We start from the raw sequence: 23,100 nt of genomic DNA, 5'->3' as shown, positions 1-23,100 counted from the left end.
GTTGGTCACTGGTACTGTAACCTTGCCAAGGGACTTTAAGAGGTCTAGTGATGCTGCTAAGTCGATGGAGCTTTCTTCTCCATTGGATTTCCTTTGTCCACTTCACATGCGGCTCCCTTGGGGGTGGTGGTGTGGGAGGGCAATGTCCCTTCACCCCAATCTATTGATCTGGATGAAGATGTTTCTTGGACAACCATCCAAAAAAGAAAGAGAGGTCTTTCTAAATTGGTTTAAAACTCCCATGCCAGGATTAAGGAAGTGAGGATTGATAGAAAAAAGTCAGGCATCATCTAGTTGCCTGTTGTAGTTTCTGTGGTTTCTGGACTTAAGGGTTCAAGGTTATGTTTTGTTGCAGTTTGACTGCTGTCTATTTATGTGTTGAGTGTCAAGACCCCTTCAAATCATGTGGCTGTTGGTTTGCTGCAGATGTGTGGTCTGTTGTCAGTCATTTTGTTAAGGGTTTTGATGTCCCTTCAAAACCTATTTTATCTTTAATAAAAAACAAGTATATTTGTTATTGGAAACAGCCTTTTTTGGTCCTCAAGATTTACAAAGTGAACTCAGCCTTGGTCACTCCTAAATTTTTTACCACCGTTTGCGAACAATTATACTCTCAGAATTTTTTGTACAATATATATTAGGTTTGAATTAAGTTCTATTGCCTCATATGACACTAAATGGGATAACGACTATTTTCTCTATTATGAATTCATTTAGAATCTAGAATTATATTTATGATTGCAACTTATGAATTATTTGAATGCAAATGACTGATGATAAAAGAAAGAATAAGAATTTTCCAAGAGATGTCATTTTTTTATATGCGGCTACTAGCAGAAGCAATGGGAAGCAAATTACTTTGGTTATTAGTAGTGAGAATAGATCAAGGTTGGATGACCATTTTTCATTTTGAAACCCAATTTAATTGACATAGTAAAGTCTCTTTACTGTTTAAATATAATTACATGTGTAAAAAGTGCAAAGCCTAATGTTAAAATGGATACAAAAACTGTACAAAGAGGCTCAAGAAAACTGATCAGATGAACATCAAGGCATCCATATATTCTCTCATAACTTGCACTAGAGCACTAAATATTTCTCCAGGGACAATTTTCATATTTGAACTAGCACTAAATTACAGAGAAGCCCATAGTTTCTAAAAATGTGGCAACAAGAATTTCATTGTAGCTGAACTCAAGAAAATAAAATAAAAGGCATTAATGAATAAATTGAACATAAACTTAGAGAATTCTCCTCGTAGCCAGAACTCAATTTACCAAACAAAAATTCTGCAATATCATCATGTATAAAGTCATAATAGCTCTCAAGTTCTCCCCACTCTTACGGAGAGAAGCATCCATGTGATCCAACTGCAAAGCATTCAAGGTTGCTCAGAGTGAAAGATCGGAGCTCAGGTGAAATATTTGGCAGTTAAAATTGTACGACCTTTTCATCTTGAGTTCCTCGAACTTTTTAGACATACTTTCGTTTTCCTGCAAACCCATAGCTTCAAAGGACCTTTGCCACCAAGCTCTACCTCGCAACTTTGGCTGAAAAAATAAATAAACTATCAATTCCCAGACAAACAAAAAAATTTGATATTGTTGAAATATAAGACAAGAAACAGCACAATTCAATATTTGGTTCTAAAGTCATTCCAGTTAAAACTGGCCTCATGATAATTCATTTATATGCTGTTAGAAAATGTAAATACATAATTTTCTTTTAAAGTCCCTTGGAAAAAAGAATTGGAAAAAATAGAACAAAAGCTCAAAAAACAGGTAGGTCTATGCAAATAAGCCATATCTAAAGAATGAGGTAACAACGTTCTGTAGGGTCAGGCAATTTCTGTGGTGTTCAGATTCTAGGACACGTTGTTGCTTCAAATCCAATTATGGTTAACTGAATATCATTGAAAACTAATTGTATAAATGAATATTTAATATCATACATTGAAAATAACGTAACTTTTTTTTTGGTATAAACAAGTTATCCCTTTCCTCATCCGCTTCCGATGATTTTCTTTTATTTTTGCACGAACATAAACACTATAGGAAGAATACACAGAACCCCTTTTAGATAGAGAAATACTTAGATCACTTTCATACATGAGTAATTGGAGGGGCTTAAAAGCTGATATATTCTAAACAAGAATATAGCTTGGTGAAAGATCAAATTTCATTACAGGATGTGTATCACAGTGGTAAAGCTACTATGCCCAATATATATGCCCCTATAATAGCACAAAAGGTCCCAGCGTATGCACGATAACAAAGGCTCATACAGGTACAGAAGAAAGCAAGAAACATGGCTGATTGAGGCTGCAGAAAAATTATTACCCCAGAAGGAATTCGAATAATTAAGTCGAACTGATTTATGTAGACCTAATAGAGTACCTAATGGTTATTTGATAATTTACTTGTCAATTTACTTTTAAAAGTCACAGAAAGATAACATGAAACAGCAACTCCATTTGCTACCACCCAGAATATCAAGACAGTTGAGAAATATTTGGAAGCTCCGTTACGATTGTTTTTCTGAAGAAATGTTAAAATTCTGTTCAAGCAAAAAAAGCATAAAATAAAATATCTAGAACTTACAGGCCTCCCAACGCTCTGTTGAATAATTTGGGCTGTTTTTGTTGAAGATCGATGACCTGGTTGGCCTTCCCAAATGAACAGTAACAGCAATAGTAAGTTGATAATCAAAATAATACATTTAATGAAAGTGTCATGCTTGTATTTTGAAATATCTTTTTCAGCAAAATGAATAATTTCAAAAGAATACGAGCCCGAATTTAAACATCATCTTCAAACAAAGTAAAGAAAAGTAAATATTTTATTATTCCTATAAGTCAATTGTTGATTTGTTCATAACCATTGAAATTACTTGTATAGTATTTGATTTTGTGATCTTCACTCTGCAATGCTAGCTTTCTACATAAACTAGTATAGATATCTTAAATACATCTATGTAAAATGCGAAGAGATGTCAATTGGAAGCTATTTTGTTTTATGCTAGAAAAAAATTATTTACTATAAATGTGGATTCATAAATTTTCAAGTTTAAAATTTTATTTGTGTTTTATTCTATTATTTTAGTTTGGTTAATTATTTAATTATTTAAAAAATATATATTCACTCAACTTGTGCCCATCAAATTTTCAACTATAATTAACAAATAAAAAATATCTGAAATTAATGTGTGTGTGTATATATATATATATATTCTTTGTTTTACATGCTACTTATTTTGGAAATATTATGTTTTATCATTAAATATTAATATTTTGACACGTAAATGGCTGTCAAATTTAAGGTAAAAAGTAAAGAGTTTTTGTTAACACGTTCACACCATACACTTCACTCCTTGCTGCCATTGTAGAATGCCTCTCAGTATTAATTACTACCAAAGACTAACATATTAATTTACTAATAAATTCAGATTTTGTAAGTGTTCTTTCACAATTTTTGTGCTCAAAATTGGGAGAAAAATGCACTAGAGTTTAGAGTGTTATACAATCAACTCCAAAGTTTTAATGAAACAACAAACAAATGTAGGCAATAAATTCAAATGCACATATTAATTAGCTGTCGATAATGATTATCATGAGTAAAAAGTTAAATATTATTAAAGCATCCTTACCTTAAGCTGAAAATTTTTCTATATGCTAGTACAGGAACAAATGTATTGGGCAGGAATAAAATATAAATCAGTTATGCATAAGCGAGAATATGCCAGTTAAGAGTTCTTTATGTCAGAATATCTCCTGATGCAGTCATTGTTTGTCATCAATTATCACCAGTAACACCAGTTAAAATAAACTGAATCTACAAATTGCAAAACAAGAAAAGGAATATGAAGTCATCAGTGCCTTTGAGCCTCCAGGATTGTTTTTGTAAGTTTTTATTTGCCTAGTATAGGTTTTTCTTACACTTGTGTTTGCTTAGGTTAACAAAGTGGATATTAGTGTGAGTAGAGTGTAATGTCAGCATCTTCCATGGGAGTTACACTTAACTATTTTTGGATACTATTGGTGTACTCTCCCTATTGAACATATTTGCCACCTACTCTCTCACACTTAATCTATGTATACTGACTCTCCCAGCTTGTAATTTCATTTATATAACTTCATGCATTTGAGCCCTCTTAATGCTATTTTGCCTTTTGGAGCATTTGCATTTTTCTCGTTGCATTCTAACTCTGCAATGTTATTTTGATCTCTGATCATTTGTATTTGCAGTTTTATAGTTTCTATTTACTTCAGTAGATCTTTGATTTTCATTTATTTGATAGATTCTAACATGGTATCAAAACATTTGGTGTGAAGTTAGACCTTCCAAGTTTTCCTATATGAGACATTTGGGACAGCTAATCACTTCACATGCAAGTCTCTTGAAAAGCCAGTATACTCTTCTCTTGCATTTTCGAATGCTCTAGAGAATCAAGAAAGTTTGACAAAAAAAAATAATCCCTGAGGTTTGCAAAAATATAAATGATTGCAGCTTTTCAGTAATCCTATTATAGTGTCCAGGAGACTCAAAAAATCAAGATTGACTTTCATTTCAATGAAATCGAAATTCAAAAGCTAGTTTGCAAACAAGGGCTTATTCAACATGGATCTAGTGTACATCAATTTTTCAGAGAATTTTCAAAGACAAACCTTGCCATTGTGTCCAAAAAGCCCAAAACCCCCTATTTTGATATAAAATTTGTCTAGTTTCAATGTCAAGAGAATTCTTGGCAAAAATAAAAAACCTAGGCTGTGCAACTGTACTGAATAATATGCAAAGCATTAAAAAACTAAAAATATATATAAAGGCCTATGGGATTGTCCATACCACAACCTAAAATGCTAGTAGCTTGGGCATAATAACCGACAACTTATAAACTGTAGCACCTAGCACTTGCGGGGCTTAGCCACTCAACAATCACCAAAGTCCAACAAAGGCTCTAGCACTCTGTTGCCCTTGCAACTCCTCTATTCAACTTGGTTGTCATCGTCACTACTTCTCAACCCATCTAACACTCCAACAATGCTCCACCCTCTAGCCACACTTGCAATGCTTGCTCTCAATCTACTCACCCTTGCCACTACCAATGGTGCTGCACTCCAACCCCTTTCTGATGAGCTTTTTAATTTGATAGTACAACTTCACACAATTTTTCTTGAATATTCAAAGTATTTTTTTCAAGCAGTTTTTTTTAAAACGGGGCAAAATTTCATGCTCTTCACAATAATGCACTTGGTTTTTTTATTTGACACTCCATTTTTCCATAAATTATGTTTTCTTAGAGGATTTATTACACAGTTCTTGTTTTGAGACCTTCCGAGGGCCATTACTTCTACAAACAAGCTCCTTTTCAGGTCCCATTTTGTTTAGAGTGCATGTTTTTCTATGTACTCAACACTAGTGCTCTTTATTTCCTCCCATATTGTACTTGAGATATAGTTTCACTATGGTGGTCAGTTTTGGGCTTGTAAATCTAGAATTCACATCATACGACACACTAAGCATAAAGTGTCAAACATTATAATTGTTGAGGGTTCATTTCAACAACTAGTAACAAGGGAGTGTATTGTCTTATTCATTTACACACTCTCGTTTCTACATCATGGATCAAAGTTCAATTCTTCTTACTCCATACAACTATTTTGACTGAAAACCTAAAAGACGTATCTTCCTAAGAAGCAAAAGAAAGTATAAAATAACATAGGTATAACTATAGATCCTATTCTAATTACAGATAAATCAAAGTGATTCAATAATTGTAATGAAGCTTATCAGACATTGTGTTTCTTTGTATCTCACGATCTTTTGTTTCATAATGAACCCTTGAATAGTCACAATAAGATTTGGTTCAAATTGGACACCCTATATTGGGCTTAGTATTCCACAAGAGGCCATCAATTGGAGAATGGGCTCATTAGTTTGAGCCTAGGTAGCTTTGACACTATTCAAGACTTCACTAAATTTAAATCACTAAGATTACCACTAAAACAATGTGAAATTGAAAAGAACGATGATCAACTGGTCCTCAGTATTCTTCCTAGCCTGATTTTGATTGTTTAGCTTTTGTTTCTACCTTCCATGCCACCAAGAGCGCTCAGAAACTCAATTCACTATGCCCATTGGGTTCTTGATTAAGTGCTTCTCACCACAGAGAATCATCTCAAGATAAGCTCACATCTTTGGAGGTTGTTCTACACCAACCATTTTGATGGGTGTGACAACATTCTTATTGAAGTGTGTGGGAGAGAGTCTGTTAATGTGAGGGATGGCACATTTCAAGATGTTCTTTGTGTGCCCCAATTGTCAACTAATCTCCTATCAATTTATCAAATCACTCACACAAGTTCTAGCAAGCAGGTTGAGTTCACTCCCAACTCAAAAAGGTTATCAATGTGATGCATAGTGGTTCTACAGTTTCAATGTGAAGACCAAATCATCAATCTCAGCTCTATATCTTTTCTTGCTTCATTCTTGATCCTCCTTCGACTATCTTGCTCAGTCATTCCAATGAGGTGAGTAAATTATGGCATGAGCAGTTAACTATTTCTGCTTGCAGCAACTCAACCAGCATAGCATGGTTACAAGGTTGCCTTTTATTCACTTTCCTAATAGTGTTTGCCAAGGTTGCATACTTGGTAAACATCCTGAAGAGAAGTTTGACAAAAGAAGGCATGGTGAGCTTCACAGATATTGGAGTTGGTTCACAATGTTTTAGCTAATTAATTTCCACATCCTTCATTTAGTAGGGCTAGATATGTTTTGACATTTATCAATGACTTTTCCAGGTATATTTGGGTGTACTTTCTCAAGCAAAAGTTTAAGGTCTTTGTCTTTGAGCACTTTCAGGACTTCAAATCTTTTGTAAAGAAATAATGAGGGAACGCCATCGAGGATTTGCACAAAGACAATGGTGGTGTGTAAGTCAACCATTCATTTTGAGCAATTTTTCACTTCAAATTGGACAGATTTTCAATGCATAGCTCCATACAATCCTCAACAAAACAGCGTAGCAGAACAAAAGAACAAAGCTTTGAAGGAAATGGTGAACTACATGGTTCACTCGATATCTGTCACCTTAGTATTGGTCAAGACCATAAACTAAGCTTGTTATATCCAAAATTGCATTCCTCGACAAATTTTGATGGGAGTCACTCCTTTTGAAGCTTAGTGCAATTGTGAGCCAAAAGTTAAGCATGCCAAATTTATCGGTTCTCATACATAGACCCACATTCTTGCAAAGAAACAAAAGGCAATTGATCTACGAAGTGGGCCTTGCATTTGTAGATTATCCAAATGGCATTAAGGATTATTGGTTGCTCCACCCTACTACACAAAAGTTGTTCATTGAGAAGAGCATTTGGTTTAAGAAGGGTTCTTCGAGTTCTACTCTTGACAATTTTCATCGTCCTTCATTCACATTAGAGTCGCTCAAATTAGATGACAATTCTTCTGAGGATTCATATCTACCTAGGCAAATTGCTGTTGATGAGGAGTCTTCGTTCTTCACTTCCAATGCTAAGAGTAATGATGAAGACACACCTCCTCCTAGTCATCATTCAAAGGTTGATGGTTCTCCTCCTTGTTGAGCTTTTTGTCATTGGTGTCTTTAAGGAGCTTGTGCAGCTTAACCAGCTTGACCAGTTTATGCTGCCTGTGTGTTAACTTCAGTCGTTGAGTGCCTTCTTGTCATTTTTGTCATCAACTGAATCTGCAGCTGAGTCTGTCTTTGTGCCAAATCAGCTTTGAATATTCTCTATGCCAGGTTAGCTCTCGTGGGACCCGCAGTACTTGATTCTTCCTGAATCGTTTAATTTCTGGAAGTCGTGCCTCCTATTTTGGTGGAAGAATATTTGCTCGAAACATTTTGCTGTGTTGTTTTGTAACATCCCAATCATGAAAGGCGATTTTATTGGTGATGTTTTTTTTCTTTATGGGAATATCCTTTTATGCCGTGTCTATTGCACGATAGTAGTGGGCCTGAAATTTAAATCGATGTCAGTTCATTTTCTGTGATTGCCGATTCACTTTTTCAAATTTCAAATTCTTTTTGGTGGTGTTGGCATATTTTGATGAGGTCGTATAGGAGGAATATTTTTCACGCAGACGTTACCTCTTTATTTTGAGCCCGTGTGAGGACGTGGGCGTGCATACTCTCTGCTGGCATCTTCATTAAACTCCATTTTTGACACAGTCGTGAGGAATTGTTCTTATTTTTCTGTGTGGCTGCATTGATTTTCTGGTGTGGTCGCATTTTTGTGCGAACCATTTTTGGCGTGGAAGGATTAAATGCAGAGTTCATGGGATTAGCAGCTGGCTTTATTATGTCTTTTTCAAAAACGATTTTTATTTTTTTAAATCGTGTTTTCTGGCTTAGAGGTACCGGAAATTGCATGCTTTGTGAATTGAAGAGTTCGATATTTTTTAAAAATCGGGGGCCTACATCGAATTTATTGTGTCTGGTCAGAATAACATATGATCATGCATCGTATGGTTTCCTGGAGATTGGACGGAGTTATTTTTTTAAAAAACTGTTCTGCATAGGTGTTTCATTTTTTAAATTCTGACATGGCATTTTTCTTCGGGATTGAATGCAAACTGAGGAGTTAGTGTGTTTGGTGTTAATCTTTTTCTACACTCTAACGGAATAATTAGAAAAGATTAGAGGTAGAATTTGTGGAACCACGTTTCTTTTCAAAAAATTAAGACGGCATCATTAAGATTGGTGGTGAACAGAGTGCTGTGTTTGTCACAAAAAGTAGCGGCAGTTCTAAAATTTAGAATTATTGCATAGCCTGGGGAATACGTTGAAAAAGAGTTGATTTTGGAGAGTTACGTTTTTTTGAAAAAGTGAGATTATGGTGCATTGATGTTGAGTGAGCAGTCTCTCTGAGATACCGTCTCTGTTCTGTGATTAGGAGTTGATGTTCTGAAGAAGAAGATTTGCAGTTCATACTTACCGGGTGCTGATAGTCAAATCTCAAAAACTTTCTCTATGTAGAGCTGTGGTTGACAAAAAGAGAAAAGAATTTGTTTTTAGTGTTCTTTTGAAGAACAGAGCTGTGTGATATCTGTTTGGAAGAGAGTTGGAGCTCTCGTATGTTTTGAGAAATGATATACTGATCATTCTCAGTTGGTGCTAAGTGGAGGGTCGGTGCTCTCCTAATAGATTGTTTTGTAATCTGGGTTGGTGCCCATTTTGAGTTATTGAAGGAATTTTTGTACCGTGGTTTTTACCCGAAAGAGAAAATTGTGTTCTCGCCTTCTGTCATGTTCATTATTTTCAATTCACTGTTCTCACTGATTTTGAGTTTGGTTAAAAAAAAAAAAAATCTGAAACACTAATTTACACCACGCCCCCCACCCCCCCCTCTCAGTGTTTCCTGTGTGCATCTCACTCCTAATTCTCCAACTCTAAGTCCACTTTGGGCTGGGTTAGACATTCACTACAAGTTATAAGCGATCAAATTGGAGATCCATCAAGCACTAGGCAGACACATTCGTAGTTTCAAGGGCTTGCAAATTTTTCCATAGCTACTACTTCCAATCCACAATCTTTTGAAAAGGCATCTAGCGTACTTGAGTGGGATGCTACTGTGCAAGAGGAGTATAGTTCTTTAATTAGGAACTACACTTGGGATCTTGTCCCCTTTCGTAAAGGAAATAAATTTGTTGGATGCAAGTGGACCTATCAAACAAAATTCGCAGCAGATGGGTTAATGGATAAGTATAAAGCATAACTAGTTGCCAAAGGGTTTTTTCTAGGTTCCTGGTGTTGATTACTCTAAGACCTTTGCTTCCAGTTCAATGCTCAACAGCAATTTTCTTTAATAAATGAATAGATTACGAATTGCTGTCTCAGAATTATGTTTTACTTTCTCCTGCACTTCTCGTTTATACTCATTTCATATTTTGGTTCATAAAAGATGAGCATTTAGAACCTTGAATGCATCAACCAAAAGGGAGTTGCATACTTAAATGAGTGATTCTAAAGTAGTCTATAGTTAACTCCAAAACAGGTTTATACGTAGAGATATTGAATTAGCTAGGACAAAATCTTACTTCCAAAAGAAACTCCAAGTAGGTAACATGTTAGCTGATATCATAGTAACATTCCATTCATGTGGCATTGACAGAGTGGTCAAAATGGAAATAGAATTCAGTTACTGTGGTTTAATATAGGAAAGCCATGGCTAAAACACAGCAGCTAAAAAATGAAGTACTAAAATAGATAAAAAAATAATTTTGTTATTTCATGTCAAAAATAATTTATATGATTAAGTTTGACAAGACATAATACTTATAAATATTGTAATTACACAAAAGTGAGCAGGACTAAATATTATATTTTATTCCCCTAGGAGGGTTTATGTAAAAATAAATGGATGGTTCTAAAATAGTCTGGCATTCTGTAATAGAATATGGCCTACCATTTTAGAGGCAGCTTATGATGGTTTAAAATTGAACTTGTAAAAACTTATGAAAAGTCTATTCAAAATATGTACAAAGAATAAAAGAATCTCGGAACCACCTTTTGAAATATTCAGGAACAACCCAGGAAATGGCATGGAAAATATGGCAGGTTACAAATATTTCAGATCAACTGGGAGTTCTTCAAGTGTTATGCTATTATCACTGAAATGACAAATATAAAAAAAAACAAGAGAAAATTTCAAAAGGATGTCATGTCTAGCCTACACATTACAGAGTTTTGAATGCTTACCAACAAACATAACAAGTCCATCTATTGAGACTCTTGCAAGATCTGGAAGTGTCTTATTCAGGTATTTTGGAGACAAGCTGTCAGGAGCATCCGAAACAAGAACAATGGAGAATGATTGTGCTTTATAAGGTAGTGGAAACTTGATATCAGCCACCCGAACAATACCTTTGCGAATCAAACTTTTGCAGGAATTGTCTAGTGGGGGTATTATATCAAATGGATCAATGCCCCAAGCTTCAATGTCCTCTTCCTTCAACAGTTTGGATGTGACAGCACATGATTCAGGACCTACGTGCAGCACCTTGTGTGCATTCTCACCATAAACTTCTCGCAGGATTGGTAAAGCCTTTATGATTTCTGAACCACAGGACATATCTTCTTCTGCACACAGTGATAAGAATTAAAAATCTCTGTAAAGCAGAGATATTTGACAACCTCAGCAAACAAATAAAAACATCCATCTTATAATTGAATGAAACAAGCAAATCACAAAAAGAAACAATACACAAATGCTAGCACAATTAACACATATAAATCCCTTCTGTGGTGTTGGAGATTGTAATTTTGAATTTTACGTTTTTCCTATAGGTTCTATGGAATTACTAGCATGTGATACATCTTTGAGTGACCTTATCTTATTTTGGACCTTACATAGGGCCTACTTGTGTTAGTAAGAACACTCTCATTAAGTGAACTCCATGTGTATGGTTATGTATTATATTATGTTCAAATGTGTGCATTGACAAGTCAGGCTATACTATTTTCACATGTAGGAATGGTGTATAAAAAGAGGGCATTCTTCTCACCATTTCATCCATCCATCCAATCCACATATTGAGATTTAATCATTTCATTATTCAATGCTTTCAGTGCCTAAGGGCTTCAAGTTTCCTCTCTCTTCTCAAATCTTTCATTAACAATTTTTTGGCCTAATGGCATCACCAGCATATTCACATTCTTCTCTTCATTGTGAAGCATTTCATTTTTGTAATTTGAGTTGAGCATCATCGCTTCATGTTATTGATATTGCTCTCCTAAGCACATAATTTTATATATTTTGTGAGCTTTCAGGCAATTTTTTTAAATGCATGGGCAATACAGGAGATTTGTTTTTTTAGAAAGTAGAATTCCCATCAGTGCAGGATAATGACATTTTTATTAAACAGCCATAAAAATCTAGCTAAAAAAAAAAAGAAACAAGCCAATTGCAAAAAGGAACTATAGTCAAATGCTAGCGTAATTAACATATATAAGGCCCTTCTGTTGCATGTATTGTCATACCAAAATGCCCTAGCTTCCATGGAAGAAATGTCAGAACTAGGGGTATTTTAAGAGAATTTCAAATTTAAACCTGGATATATAAAAGCCTTCATATTAAGATGCTGAGACGATGTAAGAAAACAATCTTTTACAAAATAAAACTTTCATCAGCCCTTCACAAGAAACAATATTCAATCTACATCTCTTCAAAAATTACTGAACCTTCAAAGGTCATTTCAAGTTACAATGATGCTTGAACAAGTTAAAGAAGAAAAAGATATGGAAGTCAATTTACGCACAAAAAATTTCAAATATCAGAGCAATTTTTTTGGTGGGGAAGAGTTGAAACCTTCTGAAGATGGGGCCCACCAAGGAAATAACTACTATAAAAAATATTGAAGTCCCAATTAATGTAGTTGACATCCAATCAACCAGCATGAACCTAGATTCTGACAAAGAAACCACGTTAACATAGAACAAACTCCTCTAAGGACAGCACTCATCATATCATAAAGATGTTGCCACCAAGATGAAAGCCCAAAGAGTTTATGGGATTGCGCATTCACCAATACAAATGTTTTAGTAGCACTGGCCTTCATTGACTGGAATTAATTCAGAGGAAGAGCATAAGAACATTGTAACATTATTTCCCAATATAATTCTTTATGTTTTACCATTAAAAGAGAAACGTCAAAATGTGGTTCTAGTTTTTTGAGTTTGATGAAGTGAAAATTGACCTAGGGGCATAGTAGATATACACTTAGACTATGGCAAGAAAAAAATAAGGAAAGCAGTGCAAAGTTTATGGTCTGTGTTTTGGTCTGCAGGATGGATTTTCAACTTAATATGTGGCCCTTCACAAGAAACATTATTCAATCCATATCTCTTTTTAAATTACTGAGCCTTCAAAGCTCATTTCAAGTTACAACCACACTTGAAGCATAAAAAGAAAAAGACATTGAGGTCAATTTATGGACAAAAACTTTTAATATTAATGCTGTGTTTTTTTTCAACATTTTTTGGTGAGGTAAAAATAGAAAATCTTCTGTAGATTGGGCCCCACTAAGTAATCAACTACTTAAAAATGCAAGTCTCAATTAATGTAGAGAACATCCAATCAAACAAGCATGAACCTAGATTCTGAGAAAGAAACAGTGCTAATCTAGTACAAAATCCTCAAGGACAATGGTCATCATAACATAAAGAAGTTGACACCAAGTTTAAAGCCAAAAGAGTCTATGCGATCATGCATTCACATATACAAATGTTTTACTAGCACTGGCCTTCATCAACTGGAATTAATTCAGAAGAAGGGCATCAGAAAATACTAACAATCTTTCTCAACATGATTCCATTTATGCTTTATCATTAAAAAAATAATTATCAAAATTTGATCATAATTTTACAGTTTGATGAAGTGAAATTTGACCTGGAGGCAGTGCAGATACATGCTTAGATTATAGCAAATGAAAAGTAAGGAAAGAATTGCATGGTTTATGGTCTGTATTTTGGTCTGCAGGATATATCTTCACCTTCATACGTTGATCCATGCTTTGAAAGATTTTCATTCTAGGAATTTCCAATTATGGTTTCTTTTTAAATATGTACAAAGCTAAATGTTACCCAGTTTTATGGCCTGAATCTTTGTGACATATGTGTTTGTTTGGACCCTCTATCTTTCCCCTGTTTCTTCTGTAATTGAATTTTTTCTCTATACAATCAAGGTTCAGCAGCAGAAAAGCAATGACAATGCTGCAGTTACTAGCTTCATGCAAAATACACTCTCTGTTAAACATAATGTAAACAACATTGTTTATTAAAAAGTAACCTTCTAGCTGTCATTAACTACAAGCACTGGTCACTACAAAAACATTATCGTCCAAAAATTCAGAACTCTGGAAAATCTCGAAATCTAATCATCCATCTATGCTTACCATTACTCAAAGCCTCTCTAGTTCTGTCCTCCCTAGAATATCCTTTGTTTGTCGAGCCTGAAATGAAAACCGTGAATGAAAATCATGATATGTTTTTTTCCAAAACTATTCTCAAACCCAATGAAAGCATCTACAACCAATTATAATCAGTATAGACTCCACTTGGAAATTACACATCAGATTATTTGCAAGGCAGATGAAATTGCACTGTATTTAACTGTTTATCAACATGTTCTTCTAGAGAACATGTCCATAACATAAGATATTTAACAGTTACTCATGTGTTTAAAGATTGGCATAGAAGAAAAAGCAGCGCTCTTAGCTACACAAAACGACAACAAGAAAGTACAATGTACAACAAACAATACTTAAAGGGAAAATTCAAAAACATCATGATTTAGGCTTAAGAAAAAAGCCATACCTGAACCACTGTATGAGTAACCCAGAAGAAGAAACGCACCCTGGAAAACAAAACATATTATTCTAATATAAATACTCAATTTAAGACTGCCAATGAAAGAAGTTGGCCTTTTCTTTGAATTTCCATCCTGTAGTAATATAATTCTAATATTGGATGGCTATAGAATAATGAAAAATGAATACCAGAACGACCAAGCCAAGTGAAAGTATAGGTGATGATCGAGCCTTCTGGTGAGAAGGACTGCCTGATGGTGTAACTGCACTCTCAGCAAAACGTCTAGAAATTGGATTTACTGGCCTCCGAGACATTGCTTTGATCCTCTTAGACCGAAGTTTGCCTGCAAAACAGAGATTATCAAACCCTGGTTGAACCAGAGACAAAAAGAAATTGTACACGAGATATGTTCTTCAACTACTGAAAACTGATATTTCACATCTGCTGAAGCCTGAGACAAATATGTATGTCATATACCATGCTAAGGATGTTTTAACAGACTGCATAAGAAGATATGAAGACTTTTTCCCAGCAAATTGTCACACATGGTGTCTTAACTTCATGGACACTACTTTGCTGACTGGTTTTTTTTTTCGTAATATTAGTATTTACTATTTAGAAACAGTTTGATTGCAACACAACCATAATTGTAACCAAACAACTTAGATAGTTATTCAAATGAGTGGCACACAAGTTTTCTCTTAATCTGCAATTAGCATATGCCATGAACAGATAAGCAGCAATAGCTAACACTGAATAATGTAACAGCTGGAAAAAAACTGTAATAACAGGGAATTCTGTTCTTTAAATTTTTTTAACATTAGGAAAGAGGTTAAACCTGTGTTGCATGGGTACGCGAACCCAACCCTTTAGGACACGAACCGGAGACTGGTACGCGTCTCCAGCACCGGAGACCCATTGGGAGACGTCTCTACACATAGGAGACTCCATGTCAACGAACCCTCCCATCTCCACCCTAAAAAATACGCACAAAAGTCAAAAAGTTTGACGTGACGCACAGGCAGAAGCAAAAACCGCCGATGCGAGCTCCATTTTCAGACATTTGTATGAAATTCTGATTTGACTCATTTCTCATTTGTGTACTTAAACTTCAAAATTAATGTTAATTCTTGTTTTGAAAGTTCAATGTCATTATATTTTCAGATTTTCTATAAATTATTAAATTATGTTTAAATTTGGTGTCTCCAAGTACCCCGTCTTGACGTCTTCTATTTTGAAAAAATAGCCGTACTGGTATCGGTACCAGTCTCCGGCGTCTGCGAGTACCCCCGTACCCATGCAACCTTGGGTTAAACACATCCATATCAAGAAAATGACCTATGTTGCCAGATTGGCCTGTTCCTGCCCTCATACCCAACCCAAACAGGTAGGGAACAGTTTCCCCTCTAGTCTGCCTAAAAATAAAAACCAAAAAAATCCTAAAAAGTAACCTACAAATACAAAACATGAACGCTCATACCTATCACTCAAAATTTCCAAAACTCATTGTTTGCCGTCTGTCAGGGTTGCTAGATTTTTTGAGTGTTGAAGGGTTGCAAAGGCATGTAAATAAGCATTATGGGGAGCAACACATCATGGAGAATTCACAGTTACAGGTAAGTTCTTCCAAGTTTTTTGTAAGCTTTTAAAGATTTATTTCCAAGCTTCCTATGTCTTTCTTTTAAAATGTTTTATTTTTGTTTTCTAGCTTCATTTTTTAACGTATAGTAGGTAATATATTGTTATTTTCTTGATTCTTCTACATTAATGTAGCCTACAGTTACATTTTTTTTCCTAGTTTTTCTGGTATTTGATTTTTTAAAACATGTAGGTAGTAGGTATAGGTATACATATAGCTTATAATGGCTACTATGTCTACTTCAATGGGCCCAAGGACAGATAAAACTTTCAAACTTGACCAAGCTTTATCTATTTAGCAACATGTCACAATGATTGAGCATCTTGTTGAAGGTGGGGAGGTATCTTTGGTGATGTGGTCAATGCCATAACATGTATAAAAGCTCTTATAGTCAAGTAAAATCTCATTTGTGTGCATTGGCCAACCAAGGAATCAAAATTTGTCCAGGGCCAAAAACATGGATTGCCAAAGGAGAGAATTATCTCTTATATCAAAGAGCAATAAGAAGTAAATAGTGCAACCATGAGAGCAAAAGCAAAATCCCATCCTTTGGCGAAGAAAGGATCACACAAGCCACCTGCAAGGCCATTTTTCACTTCTCCAATAGTCGTTGCCACAAATCCTTTCCTTGTGACATTGTCTTTCCAAGAAGACAATAGCCCCTTTATTTTTCATAGAAGATGCTCATTAGAAAGGGCATTTTAGAATGGCATCAGGGATGTTGCAAATGAGCACATTGTGTGTTCCGATTATGTCAATGGGCTTCATTTTAATCTTGTGAGATCACCATATTGACAAGAAATGGACATGGCATTAGTTAGACTGTGACATCCATAGGTTATAGAAGTCCTCACTATGAAAAGGTATGCACCACATTATTGGAAAAAAAAATTCTACAGCCAATCAATGATTCGTGGAACAAAATGGGATTCTCCATCACTTTTAATGGATAGAAAGACTACAAAAACAAACATTTAATTTCATTCAATGTGCCCTAAAATGGAAATGGTATTTTAAGGCAATTAATTGTGAGGAAAGTGAAAGTTGCAAACTTAAATGCCAAAATCTTCAAAGGTGATTAAGATGGTAGATGTTCAAAACATTTTCCAAGTCATCATGCACAACACAAAAAAATTGCACAAGCAATAGGTTTACTGATGGAGGCAAAATACAAGCATATTTTTTGGACACCATATGCCATGCACTCACTCAACTTGGTTGGTGATTTAGAAAATTGACACTCAAATTAAATAGATCAAAGAAATTTACATTGAGTTTAAAAAGATTCAAATATTTGTGATAAATCATCATATCACAAGCCATCTTCAGAGACTCCAAGTTGGAGCTGTTAAATGTATGTTTATAAAATTTAAATATATAATTATTTGATTTACTTTGAGTTTGCCATAAAAATTTAACTATATCATCTATTGTTTTTTTTGTTTTAAATTTTTTAGCGCCATATTAGGTTGTTGAGACTCAATTCGCAGCACACACAAAACTGTCTTGAGACAACTTGTTAAGTTGCAAAATGAATTGAGCACTGTGGTCATCAAAAAAATTTGAACTGTATGGAGGCAGTCAAATTCAACAAAGGAGATCAAAGCATTGGTCTTGGATAATGATTGGTCAGCTCATGCAGATTACCTTTTAAATTTCACCAAGCCCATCATGTATATGATGAAGTTTGAAGATACAGGGTAATCATGTTTGGGTCATATTTATGACGGCATGGGCTCCATTATAGAAAAAATAGAGGTCATAACAGCATCTAAAGAGAATGATCCCATAGCAACATAATTTAAATAGATGAAAAGAATTGCTGTTAGTCTCTAGAACAAGATGATCACCCTCCTGTATCTCCTAACATTTGCTTTCTCACCCAAATATTACAACACAAACATACTTCTCTTATTCAAGAGAGTGTTACCATATAGAGGTGTAAGTTAGTGACGGGTATTTCTTCTTTTCTTATCAATTTTATGCATGCAAATGTTCTAGCCATGATCATTTATAAACAGGCATGCCGCATAGAGGGAGATTCCCTCTTCAATGAACATCAACAGAATTGCGTACAAATGCTTGCAAGAAAGATTTGAATTCTTTCTTGTGTCTAATTGAAAAACATAATATAAAACAATGGCCTTAATATTTTGGGAGTTGATACAAAATATTTCAAGGATGAACTCTAGTTCTATAGATAGGTGATGTTAAGAACCTATTTATTGTGCAATTAACTAATACCGAAATGGTGTAAACCATCACATGTTTACCTCTTTAGCATCTATATCAGGAAGCACTGTGTATTGATTTAATATCATCCTGTACATCTCTGATTATTTTAATACAATATAAATATAGCTTCTCTGTGCCAAGCGCCCTTGTCTTAAAACGGATCTAAAGCATGTATATGTCCATTACATTAAGAAGGCCCCTATAGATATTTTGGATATGGACCCATTTTGAAAGTTTTGAGTTCCATTTTTGAGTTATATGCTTAAGTCTATTGCATGCAGCATATACAATAACAGCAAAGAAAAGTGGTTGTGGCCTAAAAGTAAGCTTTACACTTGTTGCCATATAGAGTTGGATTCAATCCCATCAGGCATAGCACATACTAATACAGCTTGGGATAACATAGGTGGATGCCTACATATTACACCACACAATGCAGAAGCAGTGTGTATCCACTTGAAATATGTGTGAATGCATCTGCGATCGTAGACATAACTATGAATCCCCATAACAGTTCAGCATAATAAAGAAGGGGCTCATTCATTATTCCTTAGAAGAAAAGCTGACTCATTCTTCACAGTTCAATGTGAAGTCAACTCCTCTACTACCTTTAACACCAAGCAAAGAGGCCTGCTCCTCATTAATTATGGGTCCTTTTACCTTGCTTTTCAAACAAACAGCAAAGGAGAGCACCATACATCTCCAAACTGAGATCATCCTGCATTATATAAATCACTGCAAAAACAAAAGCAGAAGAGATATAGATGTATGTTTACAGCAGCATCAGGTGGGTGTAGCTCTAAATCAGCATACCACTGTAATGTCCCCTTCTCAGACCTGATCTTTGACTTGGTCATTATTGGCTTCAGGGCATGATTGAAGAGTTAAGTTGATATATTTAATTAAAAGGTCACGTTTTAATATTATATTCGAACGTTGACCCCTTGGCCTAGTCTATTGACTTTATGTTGTTTTGAAAAGTGGGCTTTTTGAGGGTGGCACCTTCATTAAAGATTATTTTATTAATTTCCAAAGTCAAAGCAAGCTTAATGTGGGCGCATTTATCAAGGTATTGAATTTAATTAAAATATCAATATTAAGCTTGAAAGGAAAAGGATGCCATCTTGGAGAAAGGATTAGGGTTTGGATATTGAAGTGGATTTTAGGGTTTCGTGAAGTCAATAGGAAGTTATAAAAGGAAGACTTTGAGCATCATTTCACATCTTTGGTCTACAGTACTGTTATGTTGCCGGTTTGGCTCTAGGTTTGCTTCGAGGAATGAAGGCCTCCTAGCTCGGGCATCGCTTCTTGTTTGTAAGACAACAACTAGTGGTGATTTTAGTCTAGTTTGTGAGTTCCTTGAAATTTGTGCATTGTAATCAGCATTGTAGTTCTTAGTTTCTGATTTTTGCATATTAGAAGTTCCTGGTTTTTGCATGTTAGCTTCAGCAGATTGGATGTTTAATTCATAAATCAAAAAAGACAAAGAAATTCGTTGTGGGTATTGCATATTCCCTTCCATATAGGAATGGCGCCCATGTGTGCCAATTTGTAGATTTATTTGTGAAGCATCAGATTTTTAAAAGAGAAATCGCCCTTTCCAGCCGGGTCGTACCTTTGCTGTCTTGGGAATTGTGCATTGAGTGTTAGATGCTTTTTAAGTCTTCTTTCTGTTCTTAGTCTGAGCGCCTCCTTTCTATTAGAGTTTTGCAATTGATATCAAGCATTTTGAATGAGTAAAGAGTGAGTTCCGAGCATTTCAAAGGAATCCTATGTTGCTGGTTATTTGTTGAAAGGTGCAGGTCTGTTAAATCAGTTTGGAGAAATCTGCAATATCTTTATTCGATGGTGGTGAAAGTTCTTTGAAAGCGATGGGAATGCTTCATTGAAGATTTATTCAAGTCTGGAGAAAAGGTTGGATCTGTTTATTGCCATTTCCGTTAATCTTACTTCTCAGCAAAGGAATTCATTAATATTGTACCTCTCTATTTATATGCTGATACGTATTGTTTGCAAGATTGCATCTTTCATAGTGTAAGCTGGCAGTAGTACTGACAGCAGAGTAAAATCTTGCTTTATCAAATTGTAATGCTCTTCTTACTTTCAGCATTTGATATTGTATTTAATTGACCTCCGCCCTATGGTAGCTACTTTCCCATTCTGGGTTAGCAAGCACATTCTGGGTGTTGAGTATTTCCAGCTTCCGCATTTCTTTTCAAGCATTGTTTTGTAATCACTCTGCCATATGGTCGCCCCTCACTCCATTCTGGATTGGGTAGCACATACTTGGTGTAGAGTTCCCTTTCAGCATTTAGGGTAGAAGATCCTCTGACCATATGCTCGCCATCATCGGCGCCATTCTTGGTTAGAGTTACTGCATAAGCAATTTGTTTTAGATCCTCTGACCAATGCTCACACCTTGCCCACAACGGGATCCTGGTGTACATTCTGGTTAGAGTTGCTTCAGCACGTTTACCTTAACGGGTGCATTGAATGTAATTTGTAATTTGTACAAACGAAAAAATTTGGCTTGGAATATTTCAACCACTGTCAAACCATCTAGCTGAGACTGCAGAGGTAAGACGATTTGGGGTTTTACTGTTAGTAGAGGAAGGGGGGTTTTTATAGAGACTAGCAGTAATGCCTGGGTAATTGGGACCATTTGCTGCCACTTACCAGCGTGTATCTCCAGCTGAAGAATTTCCTCAAAGTTGAGCATCTTAATAAGTGTATGCTGGTATTTTGGCTCTGACCCTCGCCAGTTCAATATCAAAACCATTGTCTACCATGTAGTGCATGGCAGCAGTATCTGGGAATAGTTAAGCCACTAAAAATACAATAAAGCTAAAGTACAACCCCAGCTCCAGGGAGTTCTTATGTAATGGTGTGTGTGAGCACTCATAAGAGCATGAATCAGGACAAATATGCCCCTCCATTCCCTCCCTTATCCCCATCCTCCCCACCAAGCCGCCTCCGTCCCAAAACTACATCAGGTGTTATGCCAGAGTTGTGTTACAACTGTTATATAGTAAATTCAAGCATAAGGCATGTTTACGAATCCTAGGTCTCGTGACCTCACCCAACATTTACCAAGTTAAATAAATAGATAAACATATGTTAACCTCCACGAATGCAAACCTGCTTTGTAAAATATGACAGTGGAATCTGGAAAAGGAGGGGCCAATGGCTCAATTCTAAGGCTTATTTGAACCACTGCGGATAAAATAATTCTAGATCGTAATAACAGAACTTCAACATTTGGATCTCAATAATCTAGTCCCCTGCATCCCTTTCATTTCACACTGATTATCAAAGTAAACCATTGTGAGGAAGCACGTATAAAGTCCAAGAGATTATCGTGTGATAATCATGAAAGGCATTAGTATAAGCCTGGCCCAAGTTCAAAATCCTTCTCACCCTTTAAAGATGGCCCGTAATTCCGGCCAACGTGTGGCGAAATTGTGGTATTACAATTATAGCTCACACACAAGCATAATCCTTCTCAACTCTATAAGAAGACCTGGAATTCCAGCCGACATAAGTCAGTCTTTTGTTGTAACAATTACCGCTTGCATTCAAGCAAAAATTTTCGCACCTCTAGAAGACGGCCAAGAATTGCAGCCAATATGTGGCGAGGTTAAAGCATAACAATTGTATCTTGCATTCAAGCGTAACTGATATTTACTAGTGTTAACTATAGTTACAACTTACAAATCCTAAGAATGTCGTCAAAGCTTAGCCTACGCCATTCGAAATGCACCTACTAACGAGATGTGTAGACCCAAAAAGAAATGTTAAGCCATGTTTATAGATCTTGCGAATGCAGCCACTGACTTAGGCTTCCCTCAAAGCATTTTAAAGGTCATCTCCCCAAGATTTACTAAGAAAATAATATAAGAAATTAATGAAGTGAAATCTGAACTGAGCTCCTCCAGTTTGCAATCTATGTTCTGATCCTGCATCGTCTTATTCCATCTTTTAATATCCATTACATAGACCAGATCTGAAAACCCTAAAATTTAACAGTCGATAAATAATGTATATCCGAGTCGAATTTCACATAATGCCATAACGAACCATTCATAAAAAGAAAGAAAAATGCCAATTAAGCAAAAATTCAATTCACCATAACAAGTTCACTCACTTCGATTCTCGTTAATTATCTTTAAACAGCAGATCTCATGAAATTTGCTCATTTTTTTGGCAATATGATTAGCATAGCAAAATATATTAATGGTCTCCAAAATTAACAAATGAGATGCAGATCGAATAGGTTTAACGTGGGATCTTTACCTGAAGAAGCAGAGGCGAAGAGATCTGAAGTTTACGAGCACATAATACACAGCTTCCACTTCTGCCGCAGCTGCTACTGACTGGTTTCTCCTTTACAGTGTTTGGCGGAACCCAAAGTTTTATAGTCGTTAGTTAAATTTGTAAAGAATTTGTGCTGGATGTTTTACAGTATTTATTCATCTTTTTATCCAGTATTAAATATGTAAAAATGTAGGCCCCAGGGATGTATCTTCCGACAACAGTTTACAGACATTAAATATTCATTTCATGACGTTAAATTTTGAAGGGATGAAATAATTTTAAGAGTTAAGTGTTACTCTGTAATTTTTTTCAATTTAAAAAAGAATGAAAAATAAATATATATGTCAAGTTAAATTTGTTGTGGAAACAATAATTAGTAATCAAAGGAGTGAATCTAATTATTATTCTATGATAATGATTTTTTGAATGGAATATATTTATACGATGTTTGATCTTTCTAAAGATTATAATTTATGATTATATTATTATTTTTAAATGATAAATTATCAAGTATGATCTAAAATGTTAATGTAAAATAAAAATAACATAAGTGTTATCTAGAATACTCT

The 23,100-nt window shown here is 35.2% G+C and overlaps 1 protein-coding gene across 1 annotated transcript; it reads right to left on the bottom strand.

The window, feature by feature from the left end:
- Positions 1-1,036: 1,036 nt before the first annotated feature.
- Positions 1,037-22,669, bottom strand: LOC131046015 (probable pectin methylesterase CGR3). Its single transcript, XM_057979646.2, has 7 exons — positions 22,511-22,669; positions 14,532-14,686; positions 14,350-14,389; positions 13,929-13,985; positions 10,735-11,115; positions 2,601-2,665; positions 1,037-1,550 (listed from the first exon to the last, which is right to left on the bottom strand). The coding sequence occupies exons 2-7, from the start codon at positions 14,655-14,657 to the stop codon at positions 1,392-1,394; spliced, it is 828 nt and encodes a 275-aa protein (XP_057835629.1). The 5' UTR covers positions 14,658-14,686; positions 22,511-22,669; the 3' UTR covers positions 1,037-1,391.
- Between the last annotated feature and the right edge of the window lie 431 nt (positions 22,670-23,100).

This window comes from Cryptomeria japonica, chromosome 3 (genome assembly GCF_030272615.1).
Source record: "Cryptomeria japonica chromosome 3, Sugi_1.0, whole genome shotgun sequence".
NCBI lineage: Eukaryota > Viridiplantae > Streptophyta > Pinopsida > Cupressales > Cupressaceae > Cryptomeria > Cryptomeria japonica.
This window is presented reverse-complemented; position numbering and strand designations above follow the sequence as displayed.

Coding starts and splice junctions, on each gene's coding strand:
- LOC131046015 (XM_057979646.2), bottom strand. CDS start 14,657: ATGTCTCGGAGGCCAGTAAATCCAATTTCTAGACGTTTTGCTGAGAGT. Junction 13,986..14,349: donor TTACTCATACAGTGGTTCAG/GTATGGCTTTTT, acceptor TTTTCATTTCAG/GCTCGACAAACAAAGGATAT. Junction 11,116..13,928: donor TAGAGAGGCTTTGAGTAATG/GTAAGCATAGAT, acceptor CACTGTGTGCAG/AAGAAGATATGTCCTGTGGT.